This window comes from Taeniopygia guttata, chromosome 3 (genome assembly GCF_048771995.1).
Source record: "Taeniopygia guttata chromosome 3, bTaeGut7.mat, whole genome shotgun sequence".
In the NCBI taxonomy this organism is placed as follows: Eukaryota; Metazoa; Chordata; class Aves; order Passeriformes; family Estrildidae; genus Taeniopygia; species Taeniopygia guttata.
Window position 1 is genome coordinate 6,148,139 of NC_133027.1, and position 19,911 is coordinate 6,168,049.

The 19,911-nt window shown below is 40.5% G+C and overlaps 1 protein-coding gene across 2 annotated transcripts in view; it reads right to left on the minus strand.

The window, feature by feature from the left end:
* The window catches only part of RCAN2 (regulator of calcineurin 2), an 84,551-nt gene that overhangs the window by 22,734 nt on the left and 41,906 nt on the right, over window positions 1-19,911 (minus strand). Inside the window, exon 1 of one of the 2 annotated variants that reach the window (XM_012572930.5) lies at window positions 19,086-19,626. The exons of the other annotated variant lie outside the window; for it this stretch is intronic. Coding sequence (XP_012428384.1) covers window positions 19,086-19,172 — 87 coding nt within the window. The 5' untranslated portion in view covers window positions 19,173-19,626. Of the gene's footprint in view, window positions 1-19,085; window positions 19,627-19,911 lie in introns of those variants that run through there. 2 annotated transcript variants of the gene reach the window in all.

Sequence of the window (19,911 nt, forward strand, 5' to 3'; positions counted from 1 at the left end):
TATTTAGCACTAGACCTGTAACACATCACAATACCACTGGCCCAGAAATAGAAAAAAGCCTAATTGCTTTGATGAAAAGGGTAAGAAGGAAAGATTAGAGAAGAGCACTATGCATTTTTGTGGTTCTCAAAGACAAAAGGAGAGGAAAGACTAGAGGAAAACAATAAGGGATCCTGATTTGTCTAATGAAAACTTAAAAGAACTGGGCTCATCTGAAGTGCTTTCAACAATTATTTAATGAGACACACAAAACAACCAAGCAGTTTGATACAACTCACATGTGAATATTCCTAAACAGCAAGAAGTCCCACAAGTAGCCAGTGTAAGCAACAGCCTCTTCAAATTCTCTGCTTCTAAAAAGATGAAACTCATTGGGAATCCTGGTTGTGCATATGAAAAACCACTATTGATTCTCAGTTAAAATTCCAGGAGTGCTATAAAGAGAGGAAATATTTTAAACCAGTGATGATAGAGAATTCCTATGGGCTTGTCCTGCTGCCTTTAAGTAATGGTGGGAGAATAAAATACAAATTCACCATTTAGAGATCCCCTTAAGGCAAAGGTCTCCAGGTTGTAGCTTTTTATTTCACCTTTCACTGTAAGTAGCTGTAGCTAAGAGTGTGGGATCTTCCTACTCCCTCCTTACAAGTGAGGGAGGGTATTATTTGAATGTTCACCCTGAATATTACTGTATGAATGCTGGTTTGCAGAAACGAACAAACATTTTTGTTGGTTTCTTCTGTTACCAAAGAGAATCTCTCAGCTGGCAACATGAACGGAAAAATGTGTCTTTCCACCTGTCCTTCATCAGGGTACATTTTAAAAGGACATTTCTACATGTGAGACATTTTGAAAGGGGGGAAAACCAGGGAACAGTGGCTATTTTGTCAGGTAATCATAATCACAAAGTACTCTGCAGTGACCTCCTGGTTACTATATTGTGTAAAAGTGTGTTCCTTACCTTGGAACTCAGTATACAGCCCTGCTCATTTCTTCATGACATTGGATCAGAGCATTAAGATAGGGCTGGAAAGGGCTCGGGTTTATTTGCATTAAACATGGCAGTAATTAGCATATTCCAAAATTGAACAATTCTGTCAGTACATGAACAAACCAACTCAGTTTGCTACCCCAGTCCATTCAGTTTGTTGTTCTATGCTTGGCTTTCTCCTGTTTTCAAGAGCAGAAGGTCAGGTAAATTGTGAATCAGAGATGAAATAAAACAGTAAAGCCAAAAAAAATTTTTAAGGCTGGGCTTAAAGATGGGGGGGCATTAAAAAAGTATTAAATCTTGCTCTCTCCAATAAAATGAAGATTGATTTGCCTGCACTACTGCAATCCTGATAAAGGGGAGCCTCATACGTTTAAGCTTTTCTAAGTAAAGAATGCACAGTTTGTTTTCAGAAGTGATGCTCAATGGCCTCATTGCCCTGCAATTTGCAGTGAACCAACCCTAAACAGGAGCACACTGACCACAAAACACAGCCCTGTCCCATGGCTCACACATCCTGCTGTGTTATCCTTACACACTGGGGCTGTTCACAGGCATCTGCATAGAACTTTGAGATCCTGAAGGATGCATTGAGTGTTCTGCCCTCCACATTGTGTCAAAAACATTCTGACAGCAGAAATACTTGATGTAATGCTTACTTCTTACAGATCTAGTATCTTGTACCAGAGAGGGACTTTGAGAAAGTCTAACAGATGTTACACAATGTCGTAAAGACATTTCTAACTCATCATCTCTCAAAGAGCCCTGATGGCAAAAGTAGGTCAGGAGCTGGAAGAAGTTTGCTGGTCCCACCTCATGCTGGGACTAAGGCAGGAGGAGGCATCCATCCCTCACCATCCCTCCTGCATTACATGCCCATCATGGCATGACAGCACTGTGAACAACTGGTGAACAGAACAACAGAGATGTCCCTCTTGAAAAATCAGCTGAACCAAATAAATTTTCCTTCCAGTCTTCCAGCTCATCAGCACAACAAAAGGTACAGAGATAATATCTGCCCCAAAGCTTAATGGAAATGCAATCACATTTCAGAAGAGGCTGACAAATGTCAGGGGCACAGAATTCTGCTGCGTTGCCTTTTCTGTTTTTAACCAGCTCGCATCCCTGTTTACCTCAATGTGACGCACATTCCTCCTGCTTAGCTCCACTGATCTGGAAACCAAAGGCTCCTTCAAGATGAAATAAATTGTTCCTGTGGCAATGCCAAGGGGCTGATTTAATATAGTTTGGAGAGTTCTCAATTCAATTTCACACCCAACGATTGAGCTAAAAGAAAAATCCACACTTTACATTTCTTCTTTATAGGAACACTGTTATTTTACTGTATCATCAGCCACAGCTTTTCTGAGCACACCATATTTGAAGTACTCCAGTTCCAGATGCTGTATGAGCTCCCTGAAATGCTGGAAGTGCTCTTTCAAACCAGCTGGCAAAGTGCACATTCTATGACCAGATCCATTAGTTTCAACCTCAGTGCTGGTGAGTGTTATGTAGAGACATCATTCTTTGTTCCCTGAAAAGCTACATTTGATTCCTGTGCTGGCTACCATTATTGTGCAACATCACATAATAGTTGTCTTTTATTTTTCTCTTTTGCATTGTATTTGTCAGTGGGAAAAAAAATCCAAACCTGAACAGATTTGTGGAAGATTTAATGCATTTGTTTTCCAAATAGCGGCCTAACATTTTGGCTTGAGAATGGTAAAAATAATGCTGGGAACAAAGACGTGAAGAAAATATTGAGACTGTCCTGAAAATCAGCCTATTTTTGTTTGCTTTAAGATTTCAAATAATAACTGAGTAGATAATGTATGTAGTGAACTCCAAGGGGCTCATCTGCATTGGATTTAAGAATGTTCATAGTACAATACCAGCTATCGCTTTTCTCTTGTTCCTCTTGTTAAGCCCAACAATTAATTGGTAGCAAAAGGAACAAATTACTGTGTATATTTTTCTAATGTTCTTATTATCTTAATTTAGCACACAAAATAAGGAAGAAAAACAACCTTAATTAGTTTTTACCAAAAGCTGCTACATTTATATTAATAAGGAGTGTTCCAGGAGCAGATCTCTGCAGTAAAACAGTTGGTGCTGAGGACTTTCTGATCAGGTGCTGAATGCCCATTAGCAGTTGGAGCATATCAGGCATGCTACTAGAGTGCATCTTCTATATGAATTTCATCTGAAAGGCATCCAGTTCATGAACTGCTCTGTGATGTGAACAAAAAGCACAGTTAATGACGAGCAACAGGAAAGCTGCCTCATGAGAATGCCCAGCTCAGACTCAAAATGCTAATGTAGACACAAGCCTGTATCTCTCATAAAAATAGGAAGCTGGCACTCCAGGAGAAGAATAAAACAACTCCACAACCAAACTGAAGTGCTAGAGCCAATAATAAATAAGTGACTGGTGGTCAAAGCTGTGCACAAAACTAGGACTGAAATTATTTATTATGAGAAGCTGTGTTAAAATGATTCACATTCATAGAACTACAGAATGGTTTGGGTTGCAACGCACCTTAAAGCTCACCTAGTTCCAAACCCCTGCCATGAGCAGGGACACCTTCCACCAAACCAGGCTGCTCCAAGCCCTGTCCCAGCTGGCCTTGGACACTTCCAGGGATGGGGCACCCACAGCTTCTCTGGGCAACCTGTGCCAGGGCCTCGCCACCCTCACATCAAAGAATTTATTCCTATTAACTGTATAAACTTTGATACAATACAAGTTACATAAATATCCATCTTATTACAACACTATTTTTATTGATCTTTGGCAACTGCAATTTCATGTCCTCAAGCCTTCCCAGGCCACCCCACTGTCCTGTCCCTGTGGTGACACTTGAGGCCAGGACAGACCCACAGTCACAGTGGGAAACCACAGGCTCATGGGAAACCATGGGATCAGAACCAGAGTTTTCATAACTCATTTTAAATCACTTTACTTCTACACAATCCCCAACTGGAGTATAGGAACCTCAGCCTCTTAAAAATCTGTTACTGAGGCTTTGGAAGTGTCAGGGTACACCTTTGTTGCTGTGATGCAGAATCAGGACGTCAGTGTGCAAAATGCTAAATGCAAGGATGAACTACAGTGAAGGCGACACCAAGAGCTGCGAAACTGTGTCTTATTTATACTCTTGGAGATGCAACATTGTAAAACAACCATAAAATGCACACTACTTATTCCCTGACATTGTCAACCCAGTTAAACTGGAAAAATAAACAAGAACAAGCCATGGGACATTTTAAACTAATAAAATGCTTGCATTGCCTGTTCCTGATTTACTGTTTTGCCTACAGTGATCAACATTTATAGCATTTCAGCTGTTCTCATCAGTTATGGGGAATGCTTTCTCCCTCTCCTCTCCTCTAACACTGCAAACTGCACAAATAGGACTAAAAATACAGTTTCAACTTGACTGGATTTGGAAAGGACACTGACAATTTTGAAAGTGACTATGAAGCAAAAAAAAACTGAGCAGAATAGAATCTAATATCATGCAGGTCCATAAGTGTTACTTAACTGATAAAAAAAGGTACAAGGAAACTCCTGACCCACCAATGCACATCCTCTCATCATCATCCTCTCTCTACTTCCTCTGCAGCCCACAGACAGAGACCCCCCAGTCACAACCAGCAGCACTGTGACCACTGTCTAATGCTCTGCTTGTGCTGTTTGACTGTTCCTTGCTTTTCCCAGTCTGTCCCAACCATCTGTCATTCCCTGTCTTACACTTCATTTGCAAATTACTCGAGCAGGTCTGTTGTCTGTACATCTGAGCATCTTCTCGGAGCTGCAGCCTCTGAGGTTCTTTGTACAAGGAAGATAAACCAAGGATGGGAACACTTTGCCTCCAGTTAAGTGGCTGAGTGGAGTCTTTAGCAAACCTACATCAACTATAAATAAATGGTGTTTCTGAATTAATGGCATCAACAAAAGTATCAGAAATAAACATGTAAGGAAGTGGTGAAAAGAAAACTAAAGAAAAAATCATCAGTGGGCTGGAAGAGCAGGAAATGTTCTGTTTACAAATGTGACAAATTGAGAATATTGACATCACATTCATATATATCATGTATGTCTTTGGCTGGACCAAAAATAAGGAGTGCAGGAGGTGAGGGAGAGAATGCTGCCCCTCTTCTGCATCCAGCATTGATGACCCCACTGCAAAAAGGACATGGACCTGATGGAGCAGGTCCAGAGGAGGCCACATGCTCAGAGTATGGAGCACATCTTCTGTAACTTGCCAGTGAAAATCCGTGTTCATCTTCAATTCTTTATGCATATTTTCTTTTTAACCTAATTTGCTCCTTGTAGTCCTTCCTTCACTAATTGTTTATAAGAGAACAATTGCACCTGATGCATTTATTTGAACAGATTTTTTTCTTTTTTTTTTTTTTAATTACATAGGATATAGACTTTCCCCACAACAGGAATTGTGCTAAAATGTAAAGACATCAGTCTTTACATAAATAAATAGATAAATAAATATGTATCTTTATATATATAAAATTTCAGTTCAGAAAAAGTAATAACTATAGGTAACAGCCTCTTCCTTCTAAGTTTAAACAGCAGAACTTCCACAGACTAAAATGTTAATGTTCATAATTTGCATTGAAAGAGTTATAAAAGACTGCGAGTGTCTCATTCTCCCACATCCAATGATTTGATGCCCTCAGAGGAGGCTCAAATGAGCTATAATCTGCTGGGTATAATTCCTCTTAATGCTGTTATCAGTCTGAAAAGTTTAACTGTGAATTTGATTTTGCAGATCATGGGAAAAAATGATGGATGGAAAGCATCTGCATAAACAGAGATGATACACTCTTCATGCTGCTTCTAGATTGTCACTGGAACCCCCAGTTCAGCACTCACCTACAAAAACACTGAAGATGCTTTCCAGTTTGAATAAACTTCAGTGGGAAAAAAAAAAAGTGCTTGAAACATTTTTACACTTGGAGAGGCCGTTTTCTTCCCCATCAGAGGTCCCAGTCTTTAGAGGATGCCAGGATCTCAAGCTGCACAGATGCTGAAATACCAAGGGAACACCACACAATGGTTTACCTGCCTATTAAAAATATTTCAACAGCATATTTTAATTTCCAGTATACACAATGCTAAATTAGCCTCTAGAACTTTACAGTGTTACAGGACCTCATGACATAAAGAATTTAGCACACATCAGGAAAATGGGCTTGTGCAGGCCAGGAAAGAGGATTTGTGTGGCCTTAGTAAGCAGATTCCAGCAAGCAGAAAGGCTGAGATGACAGATACAGGTTCTGTACTGGGTACAGAAGGGTAGAAAAATAAGCAGAGGTTTCCATCTGACTCAACAGCCATAGTACCATCCCCTTCCAGACAGCACAGGGAACTTCAGTCTTACAGTGATATAATTGTTTTATTAGGCAGATGGAAGGAACCCCAGGGTGAAAAAGCAAATATTCCTGACCAAACTGCTCCCATGTCATTTTTCAACAAACTGGAAAATTTCCAGTTGGCACGATTTCTGTTTAAAAACCAGAATTGGAAAGTAGACTAATCCTATCTTAGAGCTAAAACTAGCACTGCTCTTCATCAAAATAATTTTCATTTCCTGATGTAAAAAATATATCAGTAGCAGCATGATATTAAAAAGATACTGGACTGGGATTATGAAAATGAAGCTGCTGTCCACAGATCCAGAGCAATTGGTGAGAAGGAACAAGCCCAGTGACTGGCAAGCAGGGTTGTAACAAATGGAGATTTTCTTCTCTTTATGAACAAGTTTTTTACAAATAAGTAGGACACAAAAAATAATCAGTATTCCATAGTTTCTTGCCCTGTGGCACTGTTACACTGGCTCTGTTTCTGTTGCATTTGTCCTGCAAATGCTGCCCAGCATTTTCTGTTGCATTTGCCCTGCAAATGCCCTTGTGCCAGTCTGGAACGCTGGAGACAAACGTGCAGAACCAGAGAGCATCCAGAGCTGCAAGGGACCCACAAGGATGACCAAAGTCCAACTCCTGGCCCTGCTCAGGACACCTCAACATCCCACCCTGTGCCTCAGAGTGTTTTCCAAACAGCTCTGTCAGCCTTGGGGCTGTGACCATTCCCTGGGGAGCCCACTCACCCTCTGGGAAATCCCACCTAAGCCTCCCATGACACAGTTGCAGACTCAAGGAGTCTGACTTTGAGGTCAAGGAAATTTTTTTGGTGCAAATAGATTCTAAATGACAGGAGAAGAAGTGGGATGCCAAATCTGGTGGAAGCAGTCATTCAAAATAAAGGGAAGCCACCTGTGGAAGTTACATCTTTAGAGTTCAGAGGGGGTCCCAGACCACTCAGCTTGATGCATGGACCGTGCCTGCATCCAGCTGCACATCACTGCACTGCAGAAGCAGCATCAGTTGTAGCCCCAAGAACAGAATTTACAGTTTTGAACTGAAATTGAAATCGTGTATTTAATCAGTATGGGATATTAGTATTAAATTAAGAAGGGCAAATTACCAACTAAAAGTGAATACATTCAAGCTCAGCATAGTCTAGACTTTATCCAAGGAATATTCAAACCAGAAACACAATAGGACTGAACTTGCAACACATAAACTTCAGATTTAATGGAAAACATTAGGGGGAAATAAACCAATGAGGGTACCTTCATATAAGAAAGTGGTCTCAACTGAAAGAGGTCAGGTTTAGATTGGGTATCAGGAAGAAATTCTTCCCTGTGAGGGTGGTAAGGCCCTGGCACAGGTTGCCCAGAGATGCTGTGGCTGCCCCATCCCTGGGAGCACTCAAGACCAGGAGGGACAGGGCTTGGAGCAACCAGGTCTATGGAAGGTGTCCCTGCTGATAACAGAAGGTGGGACTGGATAATCTTTAAGGTCCATTGCAACCCAAACCAGTCTGTGATTCTCTACTTTTATGATTCTAAAATAGATTAATTAAATAGGCATTATCATGCACACCTCATTTTACACACAAGTGTACACTCCCATTATACCATCATTTTACCATACTTATACCAACTACTTATTCCTGAAGTAAATTCCCCTTATCCAAGACCTTTTCTTTATAGAATTGTTACTCTCCTTTGCTCTGCTTCTATTTCACTATACAATACATAAACTATAAAACTGGATAATAGATAAAGCTTAAGCAGGAATTTTACACTAAGACCATGACATGAAAAAATATTCTATACTGTATTCTAGGATGCAGCATCATTGAGTAAATTCTTGTTTCGTGACTACTACTGTATGCCATACAGCAATATACTGTATGTATACTCCTTCCCAAAAAATATTACTACTTTGGAGTTAGGATTGCAGGCAGCTTGCTTACATCACTACTGTTTTTCAACAGTGTCAGTCTAATAATTTGCTACAAAAACATGAAGCAGGGAGCTAAACATCTTTCCTCTTTATTCACTTATTAAAAAAAAAAAATCAGGCAAAACCACATCAGCTCCCAAGTCTCTAAAATTTTAAGTATGCTAATAATTTACTTCTGTCTAACATAAGCAGCATACTCATTTCTGCCACAGCCCAGCACTTGGCTTTTCTCCCAGCTGTCTTGATTAATAAGAATTTTTTTAGCTCCACAACTCTCAGATTCTGGTTCAAGGACTGGCAGCCGCCTGCAGAAAGCTGGCTGGTCACACAGCCCTGCAGTTCCTCTCATGGAATCAGCTGTTTCTAAAGATAAAGGTACTACTTTTCACACATCAGTGGTTTTCTTCTTAGGCTCTGTAAACAAGGTAGCAACATGAAATCTTCTCTCCAGACAAGAAAATGTGCATCTGAAAACTCTTACCAGAGACAAACAGCACAGATAGAACAGCAAACTTGGGCTGGAGCTCCTCTCCTCTAAGGAAAGGCTGAGAGAGTTGGGGCTATTCAGCCTGGAGAAGAAAAGGCTTTAGGAGTTCTGAGGTTTATGGCAGCCTTGGGATACTTAAAAAAGATAAGGTAGAGAAAGACTTACGAGAAAGACAGAGAGAGACTTCTACCAGGGCCAGTAGTGTCAGCCAAGGAGCAATGAGTTTAAACTAAAGAGGGCAGGTTAAGATTGGACCTAAGGCAGAAATTCTTCCCTGGAAGTGTCCAAGGCCAGGCTGGCTGAGGCTTGGATCAACCTGGGATAGCGGAAGGTGTCCCTGCCCATGGCAGGGCTGGAACAAGATGATATTTGAAGGTCCCTTCTAACCCAATTCATTCAGTGAATTCACATTTGTTTTGCTAACAGAAGAGAGATACTGCTGCTAATTATCCACTGCCATTCACCAGAACTCAAGAGACTTGCATCACACAACTGTTTAGTCATGTGAATGTTTTTATACAGCTGTGATTTCGATTTATTTCTTTTTGCACTAAATTTCATCGTGTTTTTTAACCAAGGGTTCAGAATTTTGACCCTGCCCACCAAGTCACTGTCATTCACACTTTTTTTGAGGCTCTTCCCTTTTGACTACTGTCATTATTCTTAACCTGCTTGCAGGAAGGAACAAGTGAGCTCATCTACTTAAATGGCTTCACCATTTGAGAATCAACTGGTTCTGGTTTAGACATTCTGTAAACAACTATGCACCCACCTTATGGAAATTATATTGGGAGTGTAGATTACTTATGGAAATGACTTGAACAGTGTGAAAGCTTTAGTATATACTTGTAATTGTCCAGGTCTTTCTTCTCTCCCCCTTTTAAACACAAATGTTTTGTTTTTTTTTTAATTTCCCATCTCAGCAGTCTCTTTATAACCTATGAATTCTTAAAGATAATTTCAAATAGTAAAAAATTATTTTAGCTGCATCCTGAAGCATACTTAGGTAGATTTTAACAGCTCCTGTACGCTTAAATATCTGTCTTACCCCTGAATTTTTAGCAGTTTTTCTCTGCTCTGGCCACTAGTAGAGTTGTTTTTACTATTAATTTAGGTAATTATCTGTGTTATTATATAATATAAATGAAATCAGTCCCTCTCCCACATTATGTGTCTTACTATTAATGGATTTACCATTGTTTAATGGATTTACCATTGTTTTCCTCCTGATTTTTATACATCACAAGACTTCCCTTGTTCTTATTTAAAACCTCTGATAATTGAAACCTATTTTGTGATTTTGCACACTTGATTTTCACATTATATTTAAATCCTTAAACTGCTCTAAAGCAAAAGGAGTATCTGATCTAGCCCTAACAGTCTCTCATTGTATGTCTCATCCGTCCTTTGCATCAGGATAGATAATCTCCATTATACATTCAAAAGTGCCTCCTTAGCTGCTAATTCTCATGTTCTTCTTGGTCTCTCAGATAATCTTCTTAGGAGACACTATTTACCAGCTCCATAAGGTCAGTGAAAATGACTTTTCAGAAAAATTATTTTCCTCTGACTTCAGACTTTATTTCAAAAGCTAACTTCAAAATAATTTTCACCAACAGTACTTGCCATTATTAATTTCTTCAATTGCTAAAATCAAACCTGAAAATCAAATAAAAGTACCTACCTCCATGTGCTAAAAGACCCTGCACCCAGAATAGTCTCATAATTTGATACATGTCTTACTGTATCACCTACTGTTTGGGTATTTCCAACAGGTTAAAAATTACTGCTATTTGTTTCTAGTATCATCTACCACAATGAACAAAAACAACAAGGGAAAACACAAAATTCATTCTTGAATTCCAGGAGGATGAAACAGAAAGACAGAGCAGGTAGGAATAAAGTATATAAAAAGAGAATATATTTGATTTTTTTGGGTAACATTTCCAAATTACTTTCTGTCCCATTTGTGGTGTGCATATGTAGCTAAGTGTAGTTATGTTCAATTGTTTAATTCCTTGTGAGACATTTAACAGCAAAAAGTTTTGAGGAAGGAGCTGAAAGCGAGTGGCAGCAGCCCAGAGTACCCATTCATAAGGGGATTTTGTTACCTGGAGGTGGGATGGAAGCCTGTGGAAGATGCTTTCAGTATAGCAGAAAGCTGTCAAGATTAATTTAACTAAGGTTTCAATGACGCTTAACACCTGCTTGATGAAAGCTTTGTCAAAATCCTCCTTTTTTTTTAGACTATCAATGGGTTTTTCCAGCATCTTGTATCATCTTCTGCCCTTAAATCATTCCACTACAGCACAAGAACTCAAAGTCATCTGTTCTCACCTTGGCCTTCCATTATTACTCTTGTTTCAATGAGCTGTCCTTCCATCCCAACTGCCCTGCTGCTGTCACCCCCACAGACACCATCCTGCAACCAGCTGCCACAACCTGCCCCAGCCCCACAGGAGTCTTCCCCACCCACTCTTGGTCCTTCCCAACAGACGAACTTCATCAGTGACTTCCCTTCTCCCAGTCCCCATGTTCCCCTTCCTCATTTTGGCTACATTTTGAATAACAACTGATTTCCTCCTCCCTCAGATCAGAACAGTTCCATCCATGATCTGCCCCTTAGAGATACTTGCTTCTCTTAAAAAAATGTTATTCTCTGAGGGAGAAAGGCCATTTCTACTGGTGGATTGCTTTTGGTTTTGTTTTTGTATAAGCAGTAGGAAATTAAACAATAATCCTCCAAACAAAATAAAATATACATCACTCCACCCCCACCAAAACCAACATTTGCTTTGTGGTTAAAACAAATTTTCCAGTTCAGAAAATTCAAAAGTGTTTATTCTTAGTGGTTTAGTCATAGGTTTTCTCTAAGAAATGTGGACAAGTAGCCAAAACTGAATGAACCTTGTCACCGGGCATGAGTATACACAGCAAAGGATGATGAAACTTGAGGGTGGTAATGTTTGAGTAAAATCAGCACAGCAAATAAAACAATCAATTCCTTATCTCCTCCATATATGTAATTTCTTTTAGTGAGAGAATTAGCAGGTATTTAACCATTATTTGTTCATCTGCCTCACACCAGCACATCTGACCTACATGAATAAAAGGACAAGTGAGATTTCTGCAAAGTGGCTTCTCTCTGGCTGTGCAGCAGAAGTCCTGCTGCATGATTCAGCCCTCTGGACCCCTCCAACTTTTAACAGCAAACATATCCCTCACTATAACAGATGAAGCAGAGAGATTCTTCTGCAAGTGACAAATTGATCTGCAGAAATTCTCCTGTACAGCTGCCTGTTGTTACTGCTTGGAGCTCAGTAGGTTCATTGGGTTTCTCAGCTCAGGGACTATTATTTCAACAGGTGGAACTACCTGGTGCTGCAAAACTGGAGACTTTCCCATGTTCCTGATAAATATGAAGCCATCCTGTAATATAAAGTCAGTCTTTCTGTCTGCAGGAATCTAATGCAGATTCTGAAAAGCAGCAAGTTTTGGCTAATTAAAAACAAAACAACAAACACATACACCCCACCAACAAAAACAAACCACAAAAACCAGTCAAAATCAGTTACCAACTCAGCAAAGCTCCTTGGTCTCTGGAAAATGCCTAGAGCTCAATGACATTTGAAACTGAACATCTAGAGAACATGATTAATAAAAACAAGAATTATAAATTACACCAGCTCTGCATGCCAAATCCAGTTTCCTAATCAGAGAACTTACTTCCTGGTTCCTTAGTTTTCCATCTGTAAATGAGAACACTTGGAACTTTTTACCTATAACATCACCTTGAGGTTTTCCAGCAACTCCAAGTGTACAGAACAGAAGGTGCCATGGAGAGGCTGCTGCAGCATCTAGCTCTACACAGACCCACCCAGCTGTCCCTGCAAGGACAGCAGAGCTGTTTTCTCCATCACAACTGCTACAACCAAAGGCTTCTCCTTGATTCAGCACCAACAGAAATTCCATGTGGGGACAGTTAAAGGCATCACAAGGACACTGATGTTGTGAGAAGGTGGTCTGTGCTTCCAGGAATGGACATAGACAAAGCAGAAATCAGCTGGAATCCTAGATGGAAAGCACAGGCTGGAGCCAAACTCCATGGCTGCATGTGCTTTCTAGAGGCACTGCCAATAAGGAAAAGAAAGGGGAGAAGTCTCCCCTTTCCCTGGGGGAAATTTTAATTGTGCTGGCCATTAGGAGAAGTTGCCTATTGAAAATCATATTAGTGGGGGAAAGCTTCAGGAAAGGCTCATGCACACAATGCTGGTGCCACTATAAATATGTGCATGGAAAACACACAGTCTTCCAGCAAGTGGCCATTGACTGGAGGCTTTGCTTGGCTGGTTCCTGGTCCTGAGTGTTAGCCAAGTGTTTGACAAACTGTGGTCCAATTTCCTCAGTGTCTTTTTGCCAAGGAAGAGTTCTCTGATCAAGACCACACTGTCACAGTTGTTTGCACTCTAGCATATGATTGGGCAGCATCTTCCAAAGCAAACAGGCTGTTGAGCACTTGAACGATCAAAACTGAGTAGATTATTTAAGGCCTCTGGTAGAATCATCCCTAGAAAATATTAAAGGAAGACCTCTCCAACCACAAAGCATTTATATTAGTCTATGAGCAAAAAAAAAAAAACAACCTAAAAATTACTAAAGATGCATAAAAGTTTGAGCAAAAAAATTACCATAAATTAATAAAAAGTTACTAAAGATATATAAAAGGTTGTGCAGACCTCTGCCTCAGAACATGCAACACTGTTCAGTAGCAAATCTTTGTCGTGCTAAGCAGCAGCAAACAGCATCAGTAAAATTTGAGATAAAAGAGTGCACACATACAGCACCTTTAGAGGAAAATGAGACTGGATCACTCCAGACCTGAAAATAATGTGTCCTTGATAATTTTTTTTTTAGAAGAAGAGAAAGAACTTGGGTACTGTATCTCTCTAGGTTCTTCTGAGAATTTAATTTTAAAATTTTAATAATTTAAGTAATTATTTAATGAAAAATCAGCATCACACATGTATCCATATTACAAGTATGTCAATCTACAGGTGCACTGATTAATTCTTCAAATCTGCTTAAGAAAATCCCATATCTTCAGTGCTCCTGACACAGGCTGGGCCATTTATCAGTAGAATTTCAAGCTCCATCTTACCTTATTACCTGTCTTGAATTAATTCTGCACCTTCTACCAAAGCATTCAAGTTGTTATTTACTTTCATTTGACAAATTGCTCATTGTCTAGCTATCCTTGTGAAAGGGAAATAATCTTCATGTGACTTCCAATAGAAAGGAGGATCAGAGAGTATACAAAGCCCTCTGACTTGTTTTGCTGTTCCCTGTTAGCATTAAAAGGGTGAAGAAGGAGAACCAAAAGCTTTGCCATATTCAGAGGTGTATAAACACCTGCAGCTGCCACCAACCTCTGGTGAAATAGCAACACCCCCTTCTTCTGAGCCAAGGGAAAAGGCAACAAGTGAAGATCAGCCTAAAGAGCATATTATGGCCTTTAGAAGTCTTACCATTCCATCATTTCTTTGGGAACTTCCCTAAAGAGTTCAGCTGCCTTCACATAAGGGTGTTAGAAGGACAGACACAAAGCCCAGCCTGTGGCTGGAACTGGGAGCACCTCAGTGTGCAGCAGCACAGGCTGCACAAGCCCCAGCTTTGCAGTCAGTCTCTCTGTGCTGACCCTGAAGCCAAGAGCAGGGTCAGTGTCCTGGAAACAGCACTACAGCATTTGGAAAGCTCCTCTCCATTACTTGCTCCAGATCAACACAGACAGTAAGCAGAGATCAAATGACAAGCAGGTTTATTTCTCCAGCAGAACTCTTAGATCATACAGATTTCACAGACTCAACTGTATCTGCAATTAGAAAGAACTCCCAACTACAGCAAATACCAAGAGAAGGTACAGAGCAGGCCTTTCTAGCCATCAGGGTATTTTTGGCAGTCATGCTGTTGTTTGGTTTCCTCCTTATAGCTCGTCTGTGAAGTCTTATGACTGTGCAACAGACTCTTCCCACGGATCAAGCTCACATGGCTAAGGAGAAGGATGTAAAGGCAGAAACCCAAAAACTCTCCCAGCAAGTCATGCTTCCTGCCACTGGACAGCTGGCACCATCCAGAGGGGCAGCAACACTTCTCCCCCTTTCTCCAGTTTTCTTCACTTGACTCTGGCCTCAGAGCACTTAAACTTTAAACCTCAGAACATCTTTGTCAATGAGCACTTAGACAAGTGGAGAATTGAAATGGAGAGCAAAAACCACAAGCATCTGGTGTGGTTTTGCCCTTTAGACCTCAGAAGTTTAGACTGCCAAACCTCTCATAGGCAACTGCAGGACAGTGACTGAACCTCCAACCCATCCATCCCAAACAATTCCCAATAGCAGGGTGCTCACTAGAGCATCTGAACTGAGTTTACAGATTGACAGAGATCCTGTTCTAATGGGGATGAATCCACCAAAGCAACAGTCCAAACAGTGAAACTAGTCCTACAATTTCCCTTTGCTGCCTGGCTCGTGTACACATTGGGTTTTCTCCCTGTGTTAAGCCAATGGTCCCATCCACATTACATTACTGTCTTCAGGATGTGATCCATCTGGATCACTAATATTTCTTCTCTCTTACAGTAGTGCCAAGTTGCCCAGTCCTATCTTGTTTCTGAATGGCATGGTCTGTGTGAACAAAAATGAGGAGAGAATATGTAGAATTAATCATATAAAACCACATTGCTTAGAGTAAGAAATACAAGTTTAAATTATCTTCCACTGTTTCAGTGATGTCTGGAATTCCTCTATTAGAAATAAACAAGATATTAATTAACTAATTGCTTATGTAACAAAGATCATTACATGAAATTATCATCTAGAGGCACTGAAAGAATCTTAATTAACCAGGTGAACTTCAAAGCAGAACTGCACTTCGTGATTTCTCTGGTTGCCTTCTCAACTCTTCTAGTTCCTGATCTACAGTCAGTAGCATGCTGATGAGCCTGACCCAATTTCTGGACTAGAAAAGGCAACTCAAAGCAGCAGCTGATCAGAAGTGAAGGGCTTGTTGGATGGGTTTGTGGCTGCCAAACCCACAGTGTCAGTGCTGGGGGCCAGCTGCCACTGCCAAGGTACCCATACAAGCCTCTGTCCTGTCCATTGAAAGGATGAGCAGCTCCAAATGCAGCAACTAAAAAGCTTTACCTTCAGTACTAAATAACTGCTCCCCTGCTCAGAGGCCAAATGGAAACAGAGTGCTTCCAAGCCTGACTGCCAGATGCTAAGAGCATAATGCCTACAGAATAAGGTCTCCTCCAGAGGTGGAAAAGCAGCAATAAACCGGAGAGCTCCCTCTGCTCCAAGTCCTGTGTTCAAAGCCTGATCTATGTAAGAACGCCCCATCTCTGAGGGACTGAAGTGGCAACTTCCAGGAGTCCCCACGGCCACCTGCTGTGGAAACTGCTGCTCCAGAGCCCCAACACTCCAAGCAAGCTCTGCTACTGCAGTCCTGGCAAGCTCCTCAGACTCCCAGCCTGCAGCTGTGGCCAACACGTGTCGCAAAGTGCAGAGCAACGGCTCAGTGTTGCCAGCATCCTTCTCCCAAGCCTCATGGGAGAACAATGGCTCAGTAACACAGCATCCTTCTCCCAAGCCTCATGGGAGAACAGTGGCTCAGTAACACAGCATCCTTCTCCCAAGCCTCATGGGAGAACAATGGCTCAGTAACACAGCATCCTTCTCCCAAGCCTCATGGGAGAACAGTGGCTCAGTAACACAGCATCCTTCTCCCAAGCCTCATGTCAGTTCTAAACCTAAACTGAAATTAAAGTGAGATATGCTGTAAGCATATCCCAAACCCTGAACACAACCCTTACTGACATCAGAGAACTATTCTACGGGACTAACAGCTCATCCTAGCAAATCTCACCAAGCACCACATGTATTCTAAGATCTTCAATCTCTGTTCTACCACTGAAGGAACATTCCCTTCACACAGGCAGAAGATTCCCTGCAATAAAACCTTCTGTTGGAGAAGTGACAATAGCCCGGACTTCAGTTGTCAATGGTACCTGTGCCTTCAGCCTGACCCACAAAAGTTCAGGGTAGGTGAAGACAGGAATTCACAGGGTAGGTGAAGACAGGAATTCTGCACTTGCTTTTGTTCTTCAACTTCCACACCCATCTTTTCTCACTTTCACCAAAAAACCTCACTTTGAAGTGAACCCTTTTGCATTAAAAAAAAAAAAAAAAAAAGCCATATTGATTTTTTCCCCTACAATTCTCCTGGAAGTGAGCAAAGAGCAGTAGGTATCTCCAGCTTTACATTATCAGCAGCAGTGAAACTTTCACAAAGAGGGTGCCCACACTGCAGGCTGCTGCATGGGGAGCCCAGGGATGAGCACAGAGCTGGCCACAGCTTTCACAACAGAGTTTGGGGACAGCCCAGTGGAAAGGAGCTGCAGTGAGCTGTGGGTCACGGAGCACACGCTGCTCACAGCCTCTAAGCCAGGCAACTTCGAAGCAGACTTTGCATTTCTAAGCTGCAGTGCAATCTGCAGTGCAGTCCCCACTGTAAATATACCCAAAGTCTTTGCAATCAACACTTTAATTCAAACATAAGAGGGGGAAAAAGGCAAAATAAGGCTGTTTTAATCAAAGTAAACAAGGTACAGAAAGTCCAAGTAACACAAAAGGGTTATAATTCCTGTAATGTCTCTGTAACCCTTTTGTTCTCTTACCTCATATTCTTGGCCCACACTCTATAGATGCTGCAGCTTAAATCAGGCTAATCTTAATCTTACCCAAGTCACTGGTTTGCTTTCTGATGATTTATGTTAGTCAAAATTTTGCTTTTGCATTGCTACTGACATGAGTAGCATGAGGATACAAGACGCTCACTACAACTTTAATTTCTTGCATGGTGTTACATCAAACACGGACCAGACACAAAAAGACCCAGGTACAAGATTATACCAATGCAGGTGTAAATCCTACATGTTGAAAGAAAATGCTCTCAAGTAGGAAAAAAAAAAAAAAAAGAAAAAATTATTAACGAGATAAACATTTTACTACTTCAAAATAATACAAGAAACATATCCCAATTCAGGCAAAACTCCTCACCTGAATAATTCATCTGAATTACTCACTTCTTCATCTATAAATTCACTATTAAACTGTTAGGAAAAAGCTTCTTAAATTAAGAAGAATCTCTTGATACCAACAAAAAAGCATCTGTATAAAGTATAAATGATCTCACACAGTAACAGACTAACAGGCAAATAAAAATCCTCAGAGCCTCTTGCAAATCAAAGTAGCTTCATTTCCAGTGGATTCAATGTTTGACTCAGAACCAAACAAAACAGAGGTTCAAAATTTGACCTCCAATTTGTAAATCCTTTTTACCCTGTTCCAGTCTTTCAATACTAAGAACCATCAGATTAGAAACTAATTTTGTGTGTACCTTTGTCCTTTATAAACTGCTGAATATCACTGTATTACATCTATGAGCTCTTTCAGATGATCTGTGAAACACATACTTAGAATTCCTCTTTCAAACTTAATTCACAGTGATCTTCTTGCAGTAATATGAGAATAAATGAAAAAAGATAATTGATTTCAACAGTAAGAAATTTCACACAATGACTTTTCTACAGCAGTAGTCTAATGAAGAGACTATGAGCCCTGAATATCAAGCCTTAAATTTAAGCATTGTTTTCCAGGTATGCATATGATATGCAAGATGCATAACTTTTTGTGTTCTGTTACACTGCAGATGCACAAAGATACTTAATACAAACTTTTAGCCCTTCACAAAAAATTTATGTTTGCATATTTGATTTGAATATGAAGGAAAGAAACAGCTACTGTTAACTGAGTAAAGATATCTGAAGGTTATCAACATCAATAAATAACATTAATGGCAAGGCTGATCTAAAAAGTGACACTGGACTAAAAATAACTTGACAAAATTAACAATGAAATATTTTTTTATGAATATGAAACATTCATGTGCACAGATGTCAGTTATATAACCCATTTCTTACATCATTAAAGAGTAAACACCAGACTATTCTTTCAGCTTATCGAAACACAGTAAAAAGCAGGCACATTTGCTTTGATATATTTCTCTCCACTAATTAACAGATTTTTTTAAACTGCGTTTCTTTTACCACCGCAGCAGAATCTCATCTGCCCCTTATTGTCAATTGCTACATACAAATGCCTCTTGCTCCCAAAGGCTTTTCTAAGAAGCAACAAAAGGATTGCAGGCGCATACCTTAACCTCTTGGCTGGCAAAAACCTCCACATCAACCCCACAGGCAACCAGAGTGGAAACATCACAGTCCATGCTACGGGCTGGCATCCCCCGCCTTTGTACACAGAGTTAGGCAAGCTCAGAGTCACAAACGATGGAAGAAAACAACAAAAGAATAAAAAAAAAAATCTTCAGTACTGCAATTGAACAGTCCAAGATTCAGTTTCGGCGCTGGCAATGCCTGCAAGCCTCCAACACGAGCTCTGTGCACTTAAAGTGAGTTGCTGGTTGCCTGTCCCCCGTACACCCACCAACTGAGCAGGCACAGCATAGTAACAGCGCTATTCCATCTCTCATGGCAATGACATCACCACAAAGACTGACACAAGCTAAATCTGTTTTTTCAACCCTTTTATCTCTAGGCAGCACAGTGGATCAAATTGAACATGATTATGTGCTAAATCTGAACTCGGACTAAATCAATTCAAGCAGCGTTCACTGTCAACTGAGTCATAGCTGTTGTTTCAGCTGAGTGCTTACGGTGGCAAAAAAAAAAAAAAAAATAAATAAAAGAGATCGCCTGTCACTGAAAGCTCCACTCCGAGTAAATTAACCCGCCCTTTAAAGCCACTAATCTCAAGGTAAGATTTGTTACTTTACTAAACTTGAAAATCTACAGCAGAGCACTAATAAAAAACCCCTCAAATCAACAAAATCTCAGCACTCTGCTTTTAATAGCTCTAAGTCCTCTTTTTTAATAAAGCACACTCTACAACCCCACACACGGGATTAGAGAACATCTTGTCCTGTCATCAGCAGTGATCAACACACTGGAAATTTTATGCCA